This window comes from Thunnus thynnus, chromosome 24 (assembly GCF_963924715.1).
Source record: "Thunnus thynnus chromosome 24, fThuThy2.1, whole genome shotgun sequence".
Classification (NCBI taxonomy): domain Eukaryota; kingdom Metazoa; phylum Chordata; class Actinopteri; order Scombriformes; family Scombridae; genus Thunnus; species Thunnus thynnus.
Window position 1 is genome coordinate 8668958 of NC_089540.1, and position 20085 is coordinate 8689042.

General features: G+C 42.6%; 1 protein-coding gene across 9 annotated transcripts in view; it reads left to right on the top strand.

Moving 5' to 3' along the window:
- The window catches only part of pard3ba (par-3 family cell polarity regulator beta a), a 163752-nt gene that overhangs the window by 119198 nt on the left and 24469 nt on the right, over positions 1-20085 (top strand). For all 9 annotated transcript variants that reach the window (XM_067583569.1, XM_067583567.1, XM_067583570.1 and 6 more), the window contains 2 exons: positions 124-387; positions 10674-10785. In XM_067583569.1, the coding sequence (XP_067439670.1) occupies positions 124-387; positions 10674-10785 (376 nt within the window). The remainder of the gene's footprint in view (positions 1-123; positions 388-10673; positions 10786-20085) is intronic.

Here is a 20085-nt window from a genome sequence, read left to right on the forward strand (position 1 = left end):
CTCCGAAACAACTGCTCAGTTGAATGTGTAGCTCATACCAGCAGACTGAAGCGAGGCTTATTCTTCGGCGTGTCTTATTTATTCTTTTAATATGTAACTGCCTCCTCTCCTCCTGGCTGACAGCTATGATCCGCGTTACGCCGAGATCCGCTCCGGCCACTTCACCCCGGACCCGGCCTCCCTCCCCGATGTGGAAGACGACGACAGCGACCCCAACTACGCCCGCATCAACAACTTCCGCCAGCCACCCTCGCCTCAGTCATTCGTCAGTCGCACGCCCTCCCCTGCGGCACCGAAAGGGGGGACTAACCAACCTCAGTCCTCCGCCGAGGAGCTGGACGGGCTCTACGCCAAGGTCAACAAGTCCAGACCGCCGCCTGCAGAAAGGTGAGACAGCAGAGGAAGAGGAAAAAAAATTGATTATTTATGTTTTTCTAAACTTGCGAGGACCCGAATACTTGGTTTAGTTTACTTCACAAGCAGTTTAATCCATATGTGTTTGTTTTTTCAAATTTGCATCTGTGTGTCTGTGCAGATTAGTGGGAGTGGGTAGATGCACAAAATTGTGTAGGCGTGCACACACAAGGTCACGGACCCCATGGCTTGACCGGCATGAGCGAGAGAATATTTGCACATATCTACATTCATGGTCTACCAAGCCGGGAAAATGCATAAAACATGAGCACATGCTTACACTGTACTAAAACTCTCATATAGACACACAAACACACACCCACACACAGTCTCACAGTAATGCCATGCATGATTCATATAACTCTTCTGTTATGTTTGTGATCATTTTGACCCTCAAGTTTTTAAAATCTCTTAAAAAAAAAAAAAAAGATTAGTTATTTTCACTTGATAATTACATTTCTCCATAAAGTTCATTGCAAGAACTAAAAAAAAAAACCCAAAAGTTAGTTTGGGGGCAGTTTGGCTGCTGAGCTTAAAATATGGAAAAATATTAATGGTTTGAATGTTTTCCTTTCCTCAGTTTTTAATTTTTTAGTAAGGGCTCAGTTAGTGATCCAAGACTTTCCTCTGCAAGTAACCGTGTCTCTTTCTCTTACACACACACACACACTCTCTCATAAACATACACAGGGCCCAGGTGCAGCAGAACACATCCCTGAAAGCAGAAGGTTGCCTCTGCTCAGCCCTCCCTACGATTTTTTTTTTAATGTTTGAATTTCATGCCACCACATTTCTCAGGCCACCAGCTGTATCCCTGTCTGTTCACACACACACTTGGCGCTGAAAATGTTCTGAGCAGACGTAATCACCAGCGGCCAGATCTTGATACAGATATGAACCCAAAACGAGGATGGCTGGAAGTTGGAAAGAGCTACAGTAGGACAGTTGCTTTGTTTGTGTTGTCTCCAGCACATTTAAAATGAAACAATTACTGTGAGATTAAAGTGCTGACTATTAGTCTTGATTGTAGTCCTTTTTTTAAACATCGTCTCTCTATTTTAGGAGACAAAAAGCAATCAGGCAAATTAACATATACTTGAATAAAGCCATCATTTTCATAATTTAGCGGAAATCCTTTGCTGTTAATAAAAGCCTGAAGTCTTCGACCTGCAAACCTCAGCAGACACTCGGTATCTGTTCCGCTGATGCTTTGCCAGGTCTCCACACATGTTCATTTGGACTGAGGTCAGAGAAGAACATCTTGTTTGGCCGCAGAAACCTCCTTGGTCGCCTTGTCTGTGTGCTAAAGTGTCCAAAAATTTGGGGACAAAAGTCCTACCCAGTATGAACGTAAACTCCCTTAAACCTTCATACATATTTTCGTGTCCACTTCAGTAGCTGTGTGACGGAGTGCAAATGTCTTTTAGGGAAGTTTACAGATTTCCCAGATAAAATTATTTAGTGGGCAGATGAAATCCAAACCCAAGGGGGTACTTGAGATGCATTTGAGATATTCTGATGCCAGGTAGGAACGTGGCATGTGCTGTAAATGGATCTAGAAACAGGTCTGAACAGTTTGTTAAGCATTTGGTCCTACAGCTGTGTGCAAAGATGGAATGTTGGAGTTGAATTTAAGGTAGTTTATTGACAAAAATGTGCTTGAACTTGAGTAAAACTTTTTATTTAGTCTAATACTGGAGTGTTGGAGCCACTCGTTTTCAGTTAATGCTTGCAGACGTACACTGGTTGTCAGTGTTGTTATTCCTACTGTATTATATATTATTACTGCTGAGGCTTTTGAAACCTTAGAGTTTAACTTGCAGCCACTTTTTCTATGTAAGAGAGAAAAGAGGGAAATCTAGAGAGGATTCTAATGTAAATTTATCATTTCACGTATGAAATAATACAGGCCACATTAAAACTTCCCTCAACTTAAACTAAACTCTCTGACAGAAATTACTATTGACTTGCAAATCAAAAAACTAAGCCCCAGACACCCAATCTCATCCAGAAAAAAGAGAGGATACAGAGAGCGAGAGAGAGAGAGAGAGGTTGGACATGGAAAGGAGACAGATGGGGAATGGAAAGAAGTGACAGACGGAGGGACAGAGAGAAAAAGAGAAAGCAGGAGAAGAGTGTAGAGAAAGAGGGAAGCCAAAATGGGGAGAGAGGGAGAGAGAGAAAACGTGTTCGATAGGCAGAGTAAATTCCAGTGGGAGGAAGTGACAGAAGAGAGGATGCAGACAAAGGAGGGAGGGGGATAATTAGCCACAGTCTAGCAGCCTGACAGATCTGTTAGACCACTTTAGCTCTCATCCACTAGTGGTGGGTACTTCATTACCAGCCTGTTTTCTCCCTCCGTTTCTCTCTGTGTCTGTTCCTCTCTCACACTCTCACTGTGTCACTTGTCCATTCTCCCTCCCCTGTTTTGCTCATAATGTATATTAGATAGTCTTTAGCATTAGCATGATGGATGAGCAGCCTTCTCTGGCTTGTTAACTCTGTATACTGTATGAGGGAGTCTCCAGAGACAAAGAAATACTGAAATAAATGTATAATAAGGTTGTTAGAGGTCGGTCATTCTGCATGTGTTGTCTCGAATAATAAAAAAAAATGTGTTCACCTCTTATTTTTGTTGTTAACCTTTGCATGCAGAGCTTTCAAGTGATATAGAATATATTAGCAGTAGGTACGTAAAGGATAAGTCCGGCGATATCTTGTATTTAATGAATAATGAATTGATGCTAGTAACAAGTGCTGACAGTGTGGCCAAAGCCTGACAAACATTAGCTTATTCCATAACAAATAAAGGCATTTTAGCCTTTATTTGACAGATAGTAGAGAAGAGATGTAACAAGGTCAGCCCTTATCCTTAAATATTAGTTTGAATTGCTTAATGTCAGTGTGTAAGCTAGTTGGTCTCAACATGTTAGTTGTAGACTTATTAAAGGTTTATTACAACTTGGTTCTTGTTTTCATTGTTTTGACCATCATTTCCATCAGTAATAATCACATTGTACTCATCAAGTTAACCGCTGAGATCTGGAAACATGATGACCTCGCTACAACAATGTCCGACGGGGCAAGGGACACAAGCTTTACAGAGAGATGACAGTTACTATCAAATAAAATCACAGATATAATTATGAGGATCAAAAGAACATGAATGAAATGGGTCTTAAGATGAGTTTTAAGGATATCATTGGAAGGGAAACTGTTCCACAGTTTGGGGCCAATAATGGAAAATGCCAGGTCACCCCTGGTTTTTAATTGGGTTAGGGTTTTTAATTGGGAACATGAATTGAAGAGCTGTGATTGGCCGGCAGGTTTTAAAGAAGCACTCGGGTTAACCAAAATTATTTGGAAGAGAAAATGAAGGCAAACTATAAAATTATTACTCAAACTGTCAGTTATAATCATCCATCACATTTTACTGACCGACTTTTTTGATTCAAATTTGACTAACCGTACTACTCTAGTTGTGCGGGAGAAGGTTTCCTGTTGAATGAGGGATGATTATTTAGCTTTCATGTGAACTCACTTCAGTTTGACCTCCAAATAAAGTGGTTTATAATCAGGCTGAAGTCTCAGCTTGTTCACAACCTGTTTGAATGCTGACTGCTGGCGTTTGTTGCTGCATTCTCAGATCTCAGCAGATACTTTGGTGAGTACAATGTTATCAAAACTGATTTTAAATGAAGGCCAAAACTACAAAAATACAACCCCAGTTCTCTTGGCTGTGTTGGCTGACCTCAGATGTATTCCGCAGTCACACCCAACCACATCATGCACGCACATTCACACATGCTCCCTCATTGCCGGCTATTTCCATTCACCTACCACCGCCTGCGCCTTGGACGAGGGCGCTCATTCACAAAACAGGTACATCTGTTAAAACACACACAGTTAACCATGAGGTTGGAACCCCCATGCCGTTCATTCACACAGATATACACACATGGTCAAAAACAGACACACACGCGCGCGCACACAGCCACCCACATGTCATATATCTGCGAGGAACCCCGGTGTAACCTAGCAACAATGCTGTGTGTGTGTGTGTGTGTGTGTGGTCCGGTGAGGTTTTTTTATACTGATGCACAAAAATCACAGGTGTAAGCTCACTTACTGTGTGTGTATATCTATAAGCAAACAAGCCTACTTTTCACTTCCAGTTTCAGAATGCTTTATGTTAATTTAAAGCAATCCTTTGTAGCTGTAGCAATGCAGGATTTTTGTTGTTTCCGTGGGAACAACATATCTGTTTGCTTTCATCTTTTTACATTACACTGCTTTAATGATGCTGAGAAAGAAATCTGCTCATTATACATGTGGGAGACGGTGTCTCCTTGTGTGTCCTTAATGCTAAGACAGCTTTATCCGAATGTTTGTGAAGGTAAGCGTTGCATACCTCTGCGTCCACGCATAGTCTTGCCAACTTAAACATGGTAGTGCCCGCCCCCCTCCCTTCCCCTCCCCTCCTGTCAAGCCCTCAACAGTGGACTCCCAGCGCTGTCTCCCTAATTTACTGTTGGACATTTTCATTAGGCCTTCAATGGCAGGTGTGTGCCGTGATGGGCATCACATTTGATTAGAGCTATGCTAGAGGCTGACCTGTGGAGAAAAAAGGTTAGCTATGCTTGTCAAATTTTATTAGCCAGAAGGCATGCTTTGTAGCCAGAGCAAGAAACAGGGAGATGAGATGAAAGAGGAGTACGGGAGGAAAAAAAAAAAAAAAGAGAGGCCCAAGTGGAGAGATGTACAGACTTGTGAGAGTTGTGCTTTTAAAAATCCACCGTTGTGCTAAGAAAAGAAAGATGAAGGTGAGCTCGTAAGCTAAGACAAGTAAATGACACATCAGTAAGCGTGCACTCAGATTTCTATGGTTCAGCAGTGGCACGAGGAATACATGCCTCTGACTTTACCCGACACTGTGACGAAGTCCAATTCCTAAATCACTCTAGACAGGCTTGACTAATTGTTGAAACATTTTAGAAAGAAGCTACAAGGTCTTTCGGATATAGATTTGTTACGTCTTTTTTTTTTTTTTTTACAAGTCTTGAATAATGTTGGTTTTCTTCCCTGTTTCCTTTTTTTCTAAGCTCCATTTGAGTGCTGCACCGAGGATACAGTTTTATTCCCCTATAGACAGAAAAAGTAGGAAGCAAGCAGCATGAAAGAAGTGCAAAGCAGACTTTATACAAGAAGACTTTCCATAAGCGCAGATGCAGAAATTCACATTTTGCAAACAGGAAGAAAAAAAAAAACACATCCTCGTTCTCTGCCGTGGATTTAGTTGTCAGACAGCATCTGCCTGAGGAAGAGCTCAAAGAAAAAGGATATATTCTTCCCTTGAAAACAACACATCATTAGTGTAGACTGCACATTAAGACATTTTTGCCTTTTAAAGTGTCTTTTATTATGCTCTATCTGAGCAATTAAAATGTTTTCTTTCACATTCATGCGGCTTCCAGATTTCCCTTTGTTCATGGTCAGTTACGCCGAGCAAACACGCTGTTACTGGAAGCTAGTGTTAGATTGTGAGTTAATCTAGTTTCATTTTTATGGCTGTGCACTTGTCTAACAACAGAAAACAGATACATGATGAGTAATGTGTCTGTTACATTAGATGCTGCTACTCACCCATTTTGGTTTGATACCCTTTAAATTGTAAGCAATGTCTCCTGACTGATTGTTCCTGCTAAGACTGTTTCATTTGAAGAATCTTAGATCCCTGAAGAGGGGAAAGAATGCACTACCTCATAAGAAAAAAGCAAAAATTATTAGTTTTTTCTTGTCAGAAGTCTGATAAACATAGTTTGTTTTGTTTTTACTGGTTTGTGACTAACTTCGTTATCTGTCTTAAAACTTAATTTAGCTTTTTGTAAACAAAAAAGATACAGAAAACAAGCAATGCTTTCTTCCCATACTGATGACATTTCTGAGAACATGTTGTGCAATGGTGACAAATTTACTGTGGTAATAGTCACAATGTTAAAGGGCTATTACACCAATTTTACACATGAAGGTCAGGTGGCTCTGCAGGGACTTTCTAAGGTCTGAGGAAGTACCTTTCTGAGTGTGTCAAAGTATGTTTGAGAGCGATGAGGGCATTGTACTGTGGAGTTGCATTATCAAGAGTGTAGCATCCAGTGTCGTAGACAAGATTTTTCCAAGAATTACCTGGATAATTTGTTGAAATACCCCTTTAAATTATCGGAACATTGGCCTCCTCTGATAAGTAATTATCATCACAAAAAGACCAGTTCTGGTTCAGTTAGGATCTAGTGTTTAGCCCCTCCTATAGTCAACCAAGACCCACGCAACTGATAAATTGCGGGGTAGAGGGACACTGAAAGTCACTTTATTTTCCCATTGCTTCCAGGTTGGAGCTCCACTGAGTTTCTGTCCAGCTATTCCCAGTATTACACCAGGAAACCAAACATTGACCACGCACTTTGATGTGTGCTTACCTCCAGCATGCAGGCAGCAAAGAAAAACTGCCGGCCCGAGCTTTTTTCCCCCCCGTGTGTTGTGTTTAAATCAGCTGGCCGCAGCAAGAAGAAGTCGCCAAACCAGCCGGCGGCGGTGCACACTTCCTAATTAGTCTGCCCTCACACTGACTAACACCACGGGATAGTTGCTTTACTCACACACACACAGGCTCGCACTCTCTCCCGCTCTCTTTCATATACTAGACAGTTTTGTTCTCACTCCAGTTCCCCTGCTCTTTCTTTCACTCTTTTCCAAGTTTCCATCTCTGTATTTATGTTGCTGTTTGGTTTTTGCTCTCATTCTGTCTTCTGACGCATCTTTCATTTCCTGCTTCGGCGTCTCCTTCCTCTCTTCCCTCAGTCTCTATCCTCCTCCAGTTTTCTCTCTCCTCCCTCTCTCTCTCCCCCTCTCTCTCTCTCTCTCTCTCTCTGTGCACTGTCAGATATCAACCTGCATAGTCAGATACTCTGAAATATGGATGAAAAACGATACTCCAAGGAAAAACAGTTGAGTGGCATCCATTTCTGTGGTTGAGCTAATATAGGAAAATAAGGCTTTATTGATTTATTGATTAGTTTTAGTCTATTTACATGTCACTCATTCTGCCTGGTGCCCTTATGAGATACAAGACATCCATACATCACATAGAAAAATTAGTGTAAAGAAATCCAAAGCACCATGCCCTGGTTTCCTACAAAATTTACCATAAGGGGAGTTCACTATGCTTTGAATGAACAGCACTGGAAAGGTGTGGGCGGTGGGAGGTTAAGTTAAAAATGTACAGCATGTAATCAGAGAAACATGGCTTCTCATGTCCATTTGGAGGTCTGCTGACTCTCTTGCCTCACACTTTGACTGACAGTTTTAAATAACACTACTCTATTGAGAAAATTGCAGGACCACTAAAGCTTGGATCAGTTGTGTTTATGCAACTGGCCACAGGCCTGCAGACAGCAGCAGTTATTAGCTGATGATGACAACAGGGGAGCCTACCTGTCTCTCAAAACACACACACATATATATATGTATAGGATAGGGCATGTGGTTGTGTGTGTTCATGCAGGCATATAGACACACTTCTGCATAGGTCCCTACCTCCTCTGTCTCTCTTTGGAAAGCAGCCGCTGAATTGTCAACCCATCAAACTGCTACTCAACAAACCTCAAGGCCCCCCCCCCCCTCTTTATACGCCTCTAATGTTTTATCCAGAATCAGCCTCTGTCTTCAGCCATTAATATGATAATATTTGGCGTTGTCAGTGATGGAGGCCGCGGCATAATGAGATAATTACAGTGTTGTTTCATTTGGAGAGCGACACGCGCGCTCAATCAAAATGACAGCACTAATTACGGGCCCTGGGATTGGCTAATGGGTTCTGTAGAAGAGGGGTAGCATGAAACAAAAATATCTCAACTTGGCTCCGTGCGTCCATCCTCTGAGGGTCTGTTTTGTTTGTTTTGTGATGTGGAGAAGGGCTGGTGGGTGACAGAGGGAAAGCGAGAGTAATATAAAAAAACAAAACGCAAGTAATAAGTGTGCGAGTGGGAGTGCGAATATCTTAACGGCAAGGTTGTCTGCAGGACGCAGCACTTGAGGAGGAACAGAGATTAATATTGATTAGCTGTGTGTTGAAACCAGCCATTAAACCAATTTCAAGAAGCAACAATTAGCACAGCGCTAGGCCAAATGCCGTCTCAGATATCCGTCTCTACAAAACAGAAGCATCTGCGCTGGCGTTTCATAGCACCAAAGAAACTTTCGGAAAGTTTTTTTCTCCTCATGGCAGCAAGTCCGGATTGAAATTTCTGTGCCCTGAGCGTCAGCAGGGAGTCTGCAATGAGGGGCGCACACACATTTGTGTAGAACGATAGCGACACTTTGCATATCAACATACTGGCACAGAAGTCTGTATGACTCAGCTTTCTGTCCCTACCGAGTTGAATAGATGCAAGCTGCATTAAATCAAGGAACGTATACACAGGCACAACCACACTGTCACACTGTGTCCCACATACCAAATTACAAGGATTAACTCTATGCACACAGAAATACACACTTTTATGCATTCCTGAGGTTGTCTTCACACACAAACACACACTCCGAATCTCATCCACATTTTCCTAATTAAAGGCAGAGTCACAAGAGAGACTTAAACATGTAAGCTATGTACTTCACTAATGAACCTCGCTATCTGCTCTCTGTCTCTCGCCCTCTCGCGCTCTCTCTCTCTCTCTTTTTCGCTCCGTTTCGGTCAATATCTGCCTGGAGGTCAGACCATTAGGATGTATGGCACAACACCTGTTTGATGAAGGCCGTGCGGGTGTTTACGTGTCAGACAAAGGCCTTTCCTTGTGTCAATCAATCAGTCGAGTTTATTTGTCACATGTAATCATATAATCCCACCACTCCCTTTTTAAATTTGTGCATTAAAATGAGTTTAAATAGAAGGAATAGTAGTAAATATATGAGCATGTCTGGGAGGGGGGATCCTAGTGTCCTGAGGGTAGAAGCTCCTCCTAAGCCTCTCAGTGCTGATCTGGTGTATTCAGTACCTTCTTCTGACCGCAGCAGGGGCCGTTATCTGTGTGTTTGGGATCCTTAATGGTTCTCCTAGCCTTATTCTTGCAGCACCTGGTGTAAATATCCTTTAGGCAGGGTTAAAACATCGCCTGTTGTATGTTCGGCCAAACAAACCATATCTTGCAGGGCCTTGTGGTCTGTTTTGGTGCGGTTTCTGTACCAGGCAGTGATGTTCCCTGTCAGGACACTCTTGATGGTGCAGGAGTAGACATTCCTCAGTCTTTGAGGGGATACCTGGAATTTCTTAAAGTGTCTGAGGTGAAACAGTCTCTGCCTTTGCTTGTAGTTGTTATTTGAGTTTTACAGATGCAGAGCTAGGTTGGAAAGTTTGCCTTTTTTCTATTTGTATTACATTTCTTTCTCTGTTTGAATATTTTTTTTATACAGTTTGTATCTCCTGAGGACCAAATAGCAACCCAACAGCATATCAATGTCAATATTAGATACCTGTTTCCAATGCAGCCAGTAAACACAGATAAATGACAGCACTGTCTGTTGCCTTTTGTGTGCATCCATACCCTTGTTTATGTGTGACCAGGTCTGTACACTCAGGTGTGTGTAGCTTATCTAGCATTAAGGTCCAGTAAGCATGATGATGTTTCTTAAGTTTTGTCCCCATTCTGTCCTCAGTTCTTATCTCCTTACCGGCACTATTTTCCCTCCATTTATTTTTTTTCTTTGCTGAGGTATTCTTCCTTTTCACCTTTTTGGTCACTCTCTGCAAAGGTCAGGTTCAGCAGGATTAGTTTGGTGTTTACTTGTCGATCTATCCGTCACACATTGTGCGTCTTTTAAGTGCTAAAGCACATCCATCAAATGTTTTTATGCTGTTTCTGTTCCCATTTTTTTTTCCCCCCACTATTTCCACCTTGGTTCGCTCTGTCAGCTGCAGAAAGTTCAGTTCAAGCATTGATGTCTTCTCAGAGGCAGTACTTTGTGGGTTTTATCTGCCTGCCTGTCAGTCTTCATGCACTGTCAAGGGCTGTCACTGTGAAGCCAAAGAATACCGACGGATTTAACCAAAGCTTAAGTTGAATGTAGCATGTTCTACCTGGCTTTTCGTTCCCTGCTTTTTCAAAAAATAAGCATTTATTGGGGAACAAACATCTTTTATATCATGGAATTGGTTTAGAAACACCATATATAAGGCATTACTCACACCTCCCTCTCTTGTCTCTCTGCAGTGATCAGCGTCTCCAGGGGTTGCGTAGGGAGTACCAGCAGGCCCGAGCCATTCCAGCCTACGAGGAGCTAGACAACGCACGACGCAGAGCCCTGGAGCACGACCCAAACCGGGTGAGTGTATGAGTGTGTTCCAATCCAAAATAGACTTGATGACCAATTTTTTGTAGCAGGAAATACATCTACAGTTCTGTTTTTTTTAAAGCAGCTATGAAATGACATAAGCAAGACCCCACTACCTGATCTGGATAGCAGTTTAGAAAGATTATAATGTTATATGAAAGAAATACGCCTGTTCCTGTATGCGTACTCGTCTCCAGAGAACTCCAGTGCTCCTGTCAGCCCAGCCTGTTTTCCCCCTGCGCCTTGCTCAGGCTATTTTCAGCTCTCTTGTTAACATTTTGAGGTGCCGTGTGCCACCAAGGCGGCGCCCGCTCTCCTCCTCATTTAGTTTATGGAGAGATCTATTAGACCGGTGACATTTCCATCCAACCTTTCTTTTAGCTCTACCACAACCATCTCCCTTTCTTTTCTCTCTCATCCTGTTGACTTTCCATTTTTTTCCCTTTTCGTCTCTTATAGTCTTGTCTGCTTGTCCCTTGTTCTACTCTCTCTCTCTTGTTTTGGCAAGAACAACAATGGCTTGAAATCCCTCACTGTAGTTGCCTCTCCTAACCAAGCTGCACTGCTAAATGTCTCTGAACCTGTATCGATCCAGCCTGAGGAATCATTTCATTTACCTCCGTACACTCCCGAACTCAGCATACTTGCCATGGAAATCAATAGCCATTTATCAGCCATTTTAAAATGGGATTTTTTTTTAATAGCGAGCCCAAGGATGCAGAAAATCACACTTTGATCCGAATCCGAATCACTGGATCTGGCCGCAGCAATTTGCGGAGACATTTCCTCCGAGCTAGATTTATTTTTCATTAAATAACACAAATGAGCAAAGAGAGAGAAGCGGAGGTATCTGGGAAATGCAGGATGGATTTACTGACAGCATCGCCAATATCCAATCACCTGACCAACCCGCCTCCTGCTGCGCTCGCTTCCTCGCTTATTGTAGTCCGTGTTTATTGAGCAATGAAGCCCTGCAACCAGTCTTCATTAGGCACTCCCAGACACACACACACCACGGTTGCTTTCTTCAGGGGCCCAAAGGGCTTCGTCACTCATTACACGTCCCCGCAGCATGTGTTTCTGCCGCGGTTTCGTCGTCGTGACTCAGAAGGTACAGAAAGTCTGATGCAATTAAAGCGCAGCATGCGTGAGGCGCAACCTCCGATCTGATTGTTATTTTTCACCCCAAAAAAAGAAACAGTGGTGTCCACAGTATAAAAAAAAAAAAAACACACAGCAGTGGGTTTCTCCCCTGAGGAGCCCGATAATGAAACACCCCACTCACAATCACACACACCACCCGCACACATACATAGATGAAGAGTAGAAACAGTAAAACAGTAAAGCATCCCAGGTACGAAAATAGAGAAAAGATGATAATGGAATGTTGTTTTGAAACACAACGTGATGATTGGGAAAGATCATTTCATGTCAAACCACTGAGAACAAATGTATTTTAGATAAAAAAGGAATAAATCTTTGGATCTGCCAAATAATGTGGTGTAAATAACATAAAATAAAGCACCAACAATATTGTAGCTGACACCAAAAAGTGAGACAGCACAAAGCATACTTTTACCTCTATATATATATATAAGATGGACAGAAACACATTTATTCAGTCATCACTTGTGTTTTTATCTTGATGTCTGTTCACCTTCATGCCATTCACCAGGACATTACTCTACACACATTTGCCTATTTTCTCTCTCCGTGCGCTATGAGAATAGTGTAAATGCAGACCACTTGAGCGCGGCGCTCGCTCGCTCGCTTCGACCTTGTGCGATCAGCCTTTTAGCCGCCTCCGCTGCCGCCGCCACCACCACACCACACTGCTCTTTTACTCTCAGCCATTCCTGTAGCCTTGAATGGTTAAAAAGGTTTTTCTAAGCTCTCCACAGAAGGCCAGGAGCACCATTCTTACTCTCTGAGTGGTTTACGTGTGTTTGAAATAGAAGATGAGTGTGTGTGTGTGTGTGTGTCTCCGTTAGCTCTCCTGAGCTAGAGTATCCTGGGTAACACACTAACCGAAGCTGACATAAACAAAAGCAGGGATAAAAGACTCTGGTTACAATATCTATTCATGTCTCTGTTTATTCTCTCAGCGGTCGTCTATCTACATGATCTGGAGGTGGAGTTGTGTGTGTGGATGTGGGTGTGAGGCAAGACACATTTATCTGGATGTGTGTGACACTTTGTGTGTTAGTGCTGCTGAAACTGGTCTTCAAAAAGGACTCCCGTGTCCCTTCCTCATCTCTCTCCTCTAACCCCTCTCCCTCTGTGTCTCTGTCTGTCTATCTGTCTCTAATTTGACCATCTCCCCCCCATGTTCCCTGTCTGTGGATAGGTCACACTTGTAATTATGACAATCACACTGTCCCACTCTCTCTGTCTATTTTCCCTATATGCTAATGATAGGCTCTCTGTAATGTCTTGATGGCCAATTAAGCCACAAAAGTACATGAGCGGTTTCTTTTTATAGACTTCTTTGTTCTATAAGATGAGTCGGGAATCACTTTTCACACAAGACACCACATTGTTGTTGTACAGATATAATTAGTTGTTGTAGTTTTTTTTACTCAATAGTTTGGTACGTTGCTGCAGTTGTTAAATTAGTCTGTCACCTTTTTAAAGGGATACTCTAGCAATTTAGGATTGCACTTCTGTAAAGTTGGAGTACTCTCGTCTCATGTGAGTTAGACAAATAAAAAAATATAGTATATCCTGACTTTTAAACAGTATCCAAGAATCGACCCTGGATGCACGTTGAGCCGACTCCAAATCATATTCAGCCTTATCCGGATCCTGTCGGATTGCCAAGTGTACAGGCCATCAGCTCTGATCGCACGGTGCAACATATTCATTAGAATATAAAAATTAGTCCTTTGATGGTAGACGGTGCAAAATGACATGCATTGCCTCTCTTTTCAGCCGCGGCTGCTCGTTAATTAGCGGCATCATGCTGCTGCCAGTGTTGCTGTTCTCTCTGTTTAGTTCCATTCGTGGCGACCACATTTTGAAAAATTGGAGTTTGGAGTGCCTTTTGTAATTTTTTTTATTCTTTTCAGTTTAAATTGTTTACGTCATCTGGCAAACAGAATGAATTTAATTACCTGCCATCCCTCTTCAAGTGATGTTGACCCTTTCTTACACCAAATGATGTAAATGCTTTAGATTTAATATAATTGCTACAAGGATTGTTTCAAGTTAATTCATTTCTCTGTGATGTTTTTGTGTTTCTGGACACATTATCTTAAGGTCTTAGTTTTTATGATTTTGTTTTGCCCTGAAGGGAATCACTGCAGTAATAACAAAATCTTCCCACTCACGTATTCATGTATTCATTCTTTCTTTCTTTTGTTCACAATTGGCCTATTTGACCCCTAGCGGTTATCACTGGACACACCGGTGTTTACAGCTGATGCAATGACCAGGATCACTTATTCACCTCCACTGACACAGCTGAATATCCAGGAATCTTGACATCAACCACGCTGTTCGTCTTTGTTTACTCTATTCCTGACTGCATGTCTATGACATGTTTATTATAATGTCGGTATACTTCATGTGCTCGTGTAGCATGGTCAGCGAAATGACACCACAGTGAACCAGAATCTTGTTTACCCGGTGTTGGAACATACACGCAGGCGCACAGTATAGGAGGAATAACACCCACGCGCACACACACAACACATGCATCTTATCTTCAACTCATTACCCTGTGAGTCGTAAACAACAGTGGCAGCATATGTGACACCTTAATGAACACAGAAGTCACAGAAAACCACACATGCAACGCCTGAGAATAAGTCTCGCACACACAACTACAGTACACTCAGAGTCATTATAAAACACACACAGAGAGACACTCACACAAGTCCAGATACGACTTGTCATCCGTTGCACTGCTGTTTTTTTTTTGTTTTTTTTTGTATTTCTCTCTAATGTTGTGTGTGCGGACATCCATCACCTTGATGATATTTTAATGTCACATCCTCAGGCTGTCTCAATCTCTCCCCCTCTCTGACTTTTTCTCTCCCTCCCACACGTCAGCCTTCACTTCATAAATAAACCCCACATCATTAAGTAAACACGCACCAGCCTGTCACGGTGATAGATGGCCTGTACACACTCTCACAGACGCGTGCGCACACATACAGGCGCTAGTGATCTGTGCAGGGTGCTTTCATGCCCACAGGCAAAAGCCCCCGATGGTTTTTTGCGCCCACAGTCCTAATGAATGCACACTTACTCATCTCTCAACTCGCACTGATCTAAAAGCAGCGGTGTTAGAAATAAAGTCAGTTATTATCAACAGCACGTTTTCTAAATGTGGTTGTAAACTTAAAAACGTGTCCGCAGGTCCTTTTGTGGTTAGATATTGATATTTGGTTTTGTTTACTGGTGGGATTCATTTGCTCCCACTGTGCCCCTGTGACTGACCATCACTGCTTTCACCTGACAAGTGCCACACACACCTTCTGCTGTGAACAATTCAGGCTCACTCACCGAAGACAAACACTCACACAGAGCGCAGGTGTAATGGATGTGCTGGCAAGCTAGTCCAGCTGTGCGCCTACTGTTGGGGAAGCTGCCACGAAAGTGGTGTAGCCCGGCAGAAAAGCTGCTTATAAAGACAAGAGGGGGACCTGAGGGGGGGAGAAATTGGAGAGAGGAATGAGGGGAGCAAGTAAGAGAATATGAGGGGAATTTGGAAACAGGGAGGAGGAGTGGCAGCAAGGCAGCCAGTCAAAGGAACAGGAAGTAAATGAGGAAGAGAGAACATATGTGTTTATGAGAAAGAGTTAAAAAAAAAAAAAAGAGAGAGAGACACTGCGAACATGACAAAGCAACGGAGCAGAGTCGAAGCAAATAAGGAGCCTAAGATGGGAAGGATGAGAGATAGTACATCTAACAGGGGGAGCGGGATTGGCACAAGGAGGAGACAGATGGGATGGAGAAACTGACAGACACATGGAGGCATTGACATAAACGACTGAAGGAATGATGCGGGGGAGGAAGAGAGAGAGAGAAGTGCGCTTGATGGTTTCAGGTGGCAAAATGTAGCTCAGTGGCTAGAGAGACCGTCTGCATCCGAGGCAAGAATCCGCCCTGCTGGAGCGTCCTTGAGCATGATGTTAGATCTCTACTAAGGGAGGGGAAAGGAAATTTCCAATTAGGGATAAAAACTGACATTAAATTGCATGGGTTTTTTTATTTCTGCTACAGTTTACAGATTTGTTTTGTAAATTGTATGTTCTGTGTTCCTTTGGGGGAAAAAATTACTACTCAGAAGAAAAGACGTTTATATTTTAACATTTTAGGTTTCATGACTGCACCCTCTATCTACGGATTAACCAAGCGGCGACTACCGCGGCCGCAAGATGCTGTCTCCAACTGAGTCCCATTCAAAAGAATCATCTTCTGTCTAGAAGTCAATAGTTTCTTTTCAGCAAGTCATTATGGTCTCAATCGCTAAATTCGGGCCCTTTAATAAGTATGCTGGTGGTCATCACCGAGTCAGGCTATTGTCGCAATATTTCAGTAAGCTTAATGTTACTTGATTGCAAAACCTGCCCTGTTCGCACAATTTAGCTAAAGTAGGTTTTGTTACTCCTTATTGATTTTGTCATTCTTTGTTTCCATCCTACCTGTCTCTCTCTCTCTCTCTCTCTCTCTCTATCCATTCTGTTCTGTCCAATTAATTAGAAAGTTTCTCAAATAAATAGTTAAAAAATGTGGATGTCTGAAAGAAGATGAATTGGAGAGAGTGAGTGTGGGAGGGCGAGCTGCTAGTTTGCATATGGAAGAAGGTGAGAGAGAGAGAGCAGCTGGTCCGGGGGTGTTTCTCTGAAGGAGGCTGCACTAATGTTAGTCTAATGTTAGTGTTAATCAGGTTAGCATATGCCCTGCGTGTGTGTGTGCGCGCAGTGTGTGTGTGCGTGCAATGTGTGTGTGTGTGTTGATTTGCACCATTTGATGAGGAAAGAGAGAATATAACTGGTTAGCATACACCATTTGTCAATATCTCTCCCTCTCTCTCTGTATGTCTCACTTTTTTCCTCTTACACACTCTCTCACACTCTCACACACACACACACACACACACACACACACACACACACACACACACACACACACACACACACAAAAGCCCCATGGGAAAAGCTGCATCTGTAGTGCTTGGATCACCAAGCAAGTTGGATTAAGCCCTTCTTTCCATTTTTCACAAACGTGCTCACAAGTTTAGAAATATAATGCACTCTTTAAAATGACTGACTTCACACACGTGCACACAACGTATGAACACACAAGACACGTGCACACGCCGTACATACGAATGAACATGATTACCAACGCATAAACTACACACAAACTCATATGTGCAAACATCTGCTCACACACATTTTTATAACAGACTTTTAAGAGGTAATAAACGCATAAAAACACACAACCAGGGAAAGGCAACATGCACACACACACTCACTCACTCACCATCAAAGGGCTGTAAACCTCAGCTTTGGCCAAACTAACTGTTTTCAGAGTTCATTTCGCTGCAGGAGGCTTCAGCCAAATCCAGGCTGGCAGCTCTCACACACACACACACATGCACACACACACACACACAATTCAGTAATTACAAGAAATGCAGTCCCCTGATCTTTGTTTCCTTTTGACCCCCTCTGAGATCGCCATCGCACAACACACACACACCCCTTATCCACCTAACCCTGTGCAACAGTGGGAGCCTGCTCTGATTAAAGGCTGTTCCTGAGACTCTGGACCGGGCTCAGCGCTATTCTGGCCCGTCTAATTACACAGGCCCCACCACAAGTTAGTGTTTGGATCATACACCCAGAATAACCCCGAACAAGCTACTGTGACCAGCTACTGGAAAACAGGCTGGGAGGAAAATGACAGAGCAGTTTACAGCAGGCTGTTCTCTGTTAATGTCAGGGTTAAGGTGATAATTATAAAATGAAAGCCGTGCTGCAAAGATTGTTCCTCCTTATATTTAGTTCAATATTCACTCTCGTTTTAGGATAAGATATTTGCCAGCGAGTTGAGATAATTCCATGTTTTGCAATGCAAATTTAATTGTTCCTCGCACCTTGAAATGTTCCAGAATAAGGCACGTTATCAGGAAATGATCCCTCATGAATATTCTGTAAATAAATTGATTTGAGTTTGAAACAAGTGAAATTACCTTACGCCATTTGTGTAGATCAAAAACATTTATTCCTACCCAGCATGCACTAGAAATAATACCAAACAAATTGCACACAGTGGCCGACAATAGTCTGTGTGATGTGTGTTTATAAAGTTAATATAAGTAATTTCCTTTTTGACAGAGAACAGCAGCTTTTATCAGCTTGAAATGAGTAAAAGGACTGCAGTGTTGACTCATTTTCACAGCAGAATAGAAATATCAAAACATTCATGGAAACTTCTAAAACCAGCCTCGACTTCTCCTCTGTTCCAAACAATTGTCATTTAGATAATAAATTGCTTTAAAGACCAAAACAGGATGTGAATGACAGTCACACTTGGGTTTAGAAAGGAAAGTAATTACCCTCATAAGCGCAAGAGTTTGCTTGTCAGGAAAAGGTAACCATTGGTCTTTTTAAAGTGAACAAACAATCGATGCCGTAGTCACTGATCTCCATCAATGAGGAGGCAACAATCTTTTCACAACCATGTCTGCTCAGTTGCTACGGGTGATACTCAAACATAGATTTTAGGTGGATATTTGCATAAGTTGCAGAGTCTCTATTTCGTGTCTGGTCTTGACGTTTTCGCTGTTATCTCCGACTTGTCTCGATCTCGGTCTTGTCTCAGACACCGGCCTCTCCTCCCGGACCTGTCAGTCAGCTGTCATTTCCCCATAAAGACACAACATTGTGCACTGTCAGTTACATATGCAGGTAATGCTTTTTTTTTTTTTTTTTTTCCAGTGGTGTGTTTTTGTCATGGAGCAACCAAGTATCCTCATCTTAGACTAGCACTTATATGCACAGATAATGCTACGTTGTGGCAAATTCTCTCTTCTCTAACTGTACTGAGTGAGTGAAGTTACATCACAGATGACTCTCACTGTGAACAGCATCTCAAAAATGCTGAATGGTCTTGATTTCAGTCCTGGTATCTTGCTCTCAGGATGCTTCCCGGACGTGTATATTATAGTATAACATTTAAAGATCAACAGGTCCTGTCATAATACAGTTTTCCAACTTTGATATCACTAAAGAGTTTGTATAGACAGTGAATTCAGATTCATTCATTTCCATAATTACTACATGATGTTGTACTTTTTGACCACCAGTGTTGTTTAACATCATCTGTTCTTGGTTTTCATCTCATTGTTTGATTAACGCACACGGGAGCACTTCCTCTTCCACTGTCTTCCAAAAACACAAGCTGAGACACAGGCGCAAGCTGAACTGTTGCTCACACCCCTGGGAGACGAAGACAAGAGTGAACATCTCATTCCAGCATTATGTTTCTACCCACTGCTATCAAGAGTTTTCTCACACACACACACACACACACACACACATACATACACTATAGCACCTTTGCTCTTTGCAAAGTCACAATGAGCGATTCCATCCACGGACACCTCCTCTCTGTCCTTGTCTCTCCAGCTCTTCCCTGAGGCTCAACACACTCCTCTCCTTTCTCCTCTGTTTTGTTTTAAGTCACTTCATTACAATGCTGCACAGCAACTGGGCGTGGATTTTTATTTTTTTTTCTACCACCTCTCCTTCCTCCCCATCTGGGCCGACAAAGGCCTACAGGGACTTATTTGGTGTCTGTCTTTATCCCCACAGCTTGTCTCTGGCCTACGGGCAAACTGCAGAGTGTGATCTGTCTGCAAGTTGATAGAAATCTCCTGTTCTCCTCCTCGTGCCCAATCTCACTTCAAAGCGCCACACCAGGGGCCACATGCATAAAACTCTGTAGATTCATGATTAAAACTGTGTGTACGCACAAAGCCACAAAATATGCATACGCGTTCTTTTTCGTCAGATTTATAAAGTTGTGCATACGCATGGTTCTGTCTTATAAATCTCAGTCATTATGAAACCGGGCGCACGTACACCAGCTTCATTTCAACTCCCAGAACGAGCCATAAACGGATAAAGACACGCCCTTAACCAGTCGTTTTCATATCAATTTGCCGCCTGCTCCAGCAGCCTTTACACCTGTTAATGAAACAAACGGGAAAGAAGAAGTGCCGCTTCACAGATTGTGTTGCACTGGCGAGGTTCCCCAAAAGCCGGAACAGCT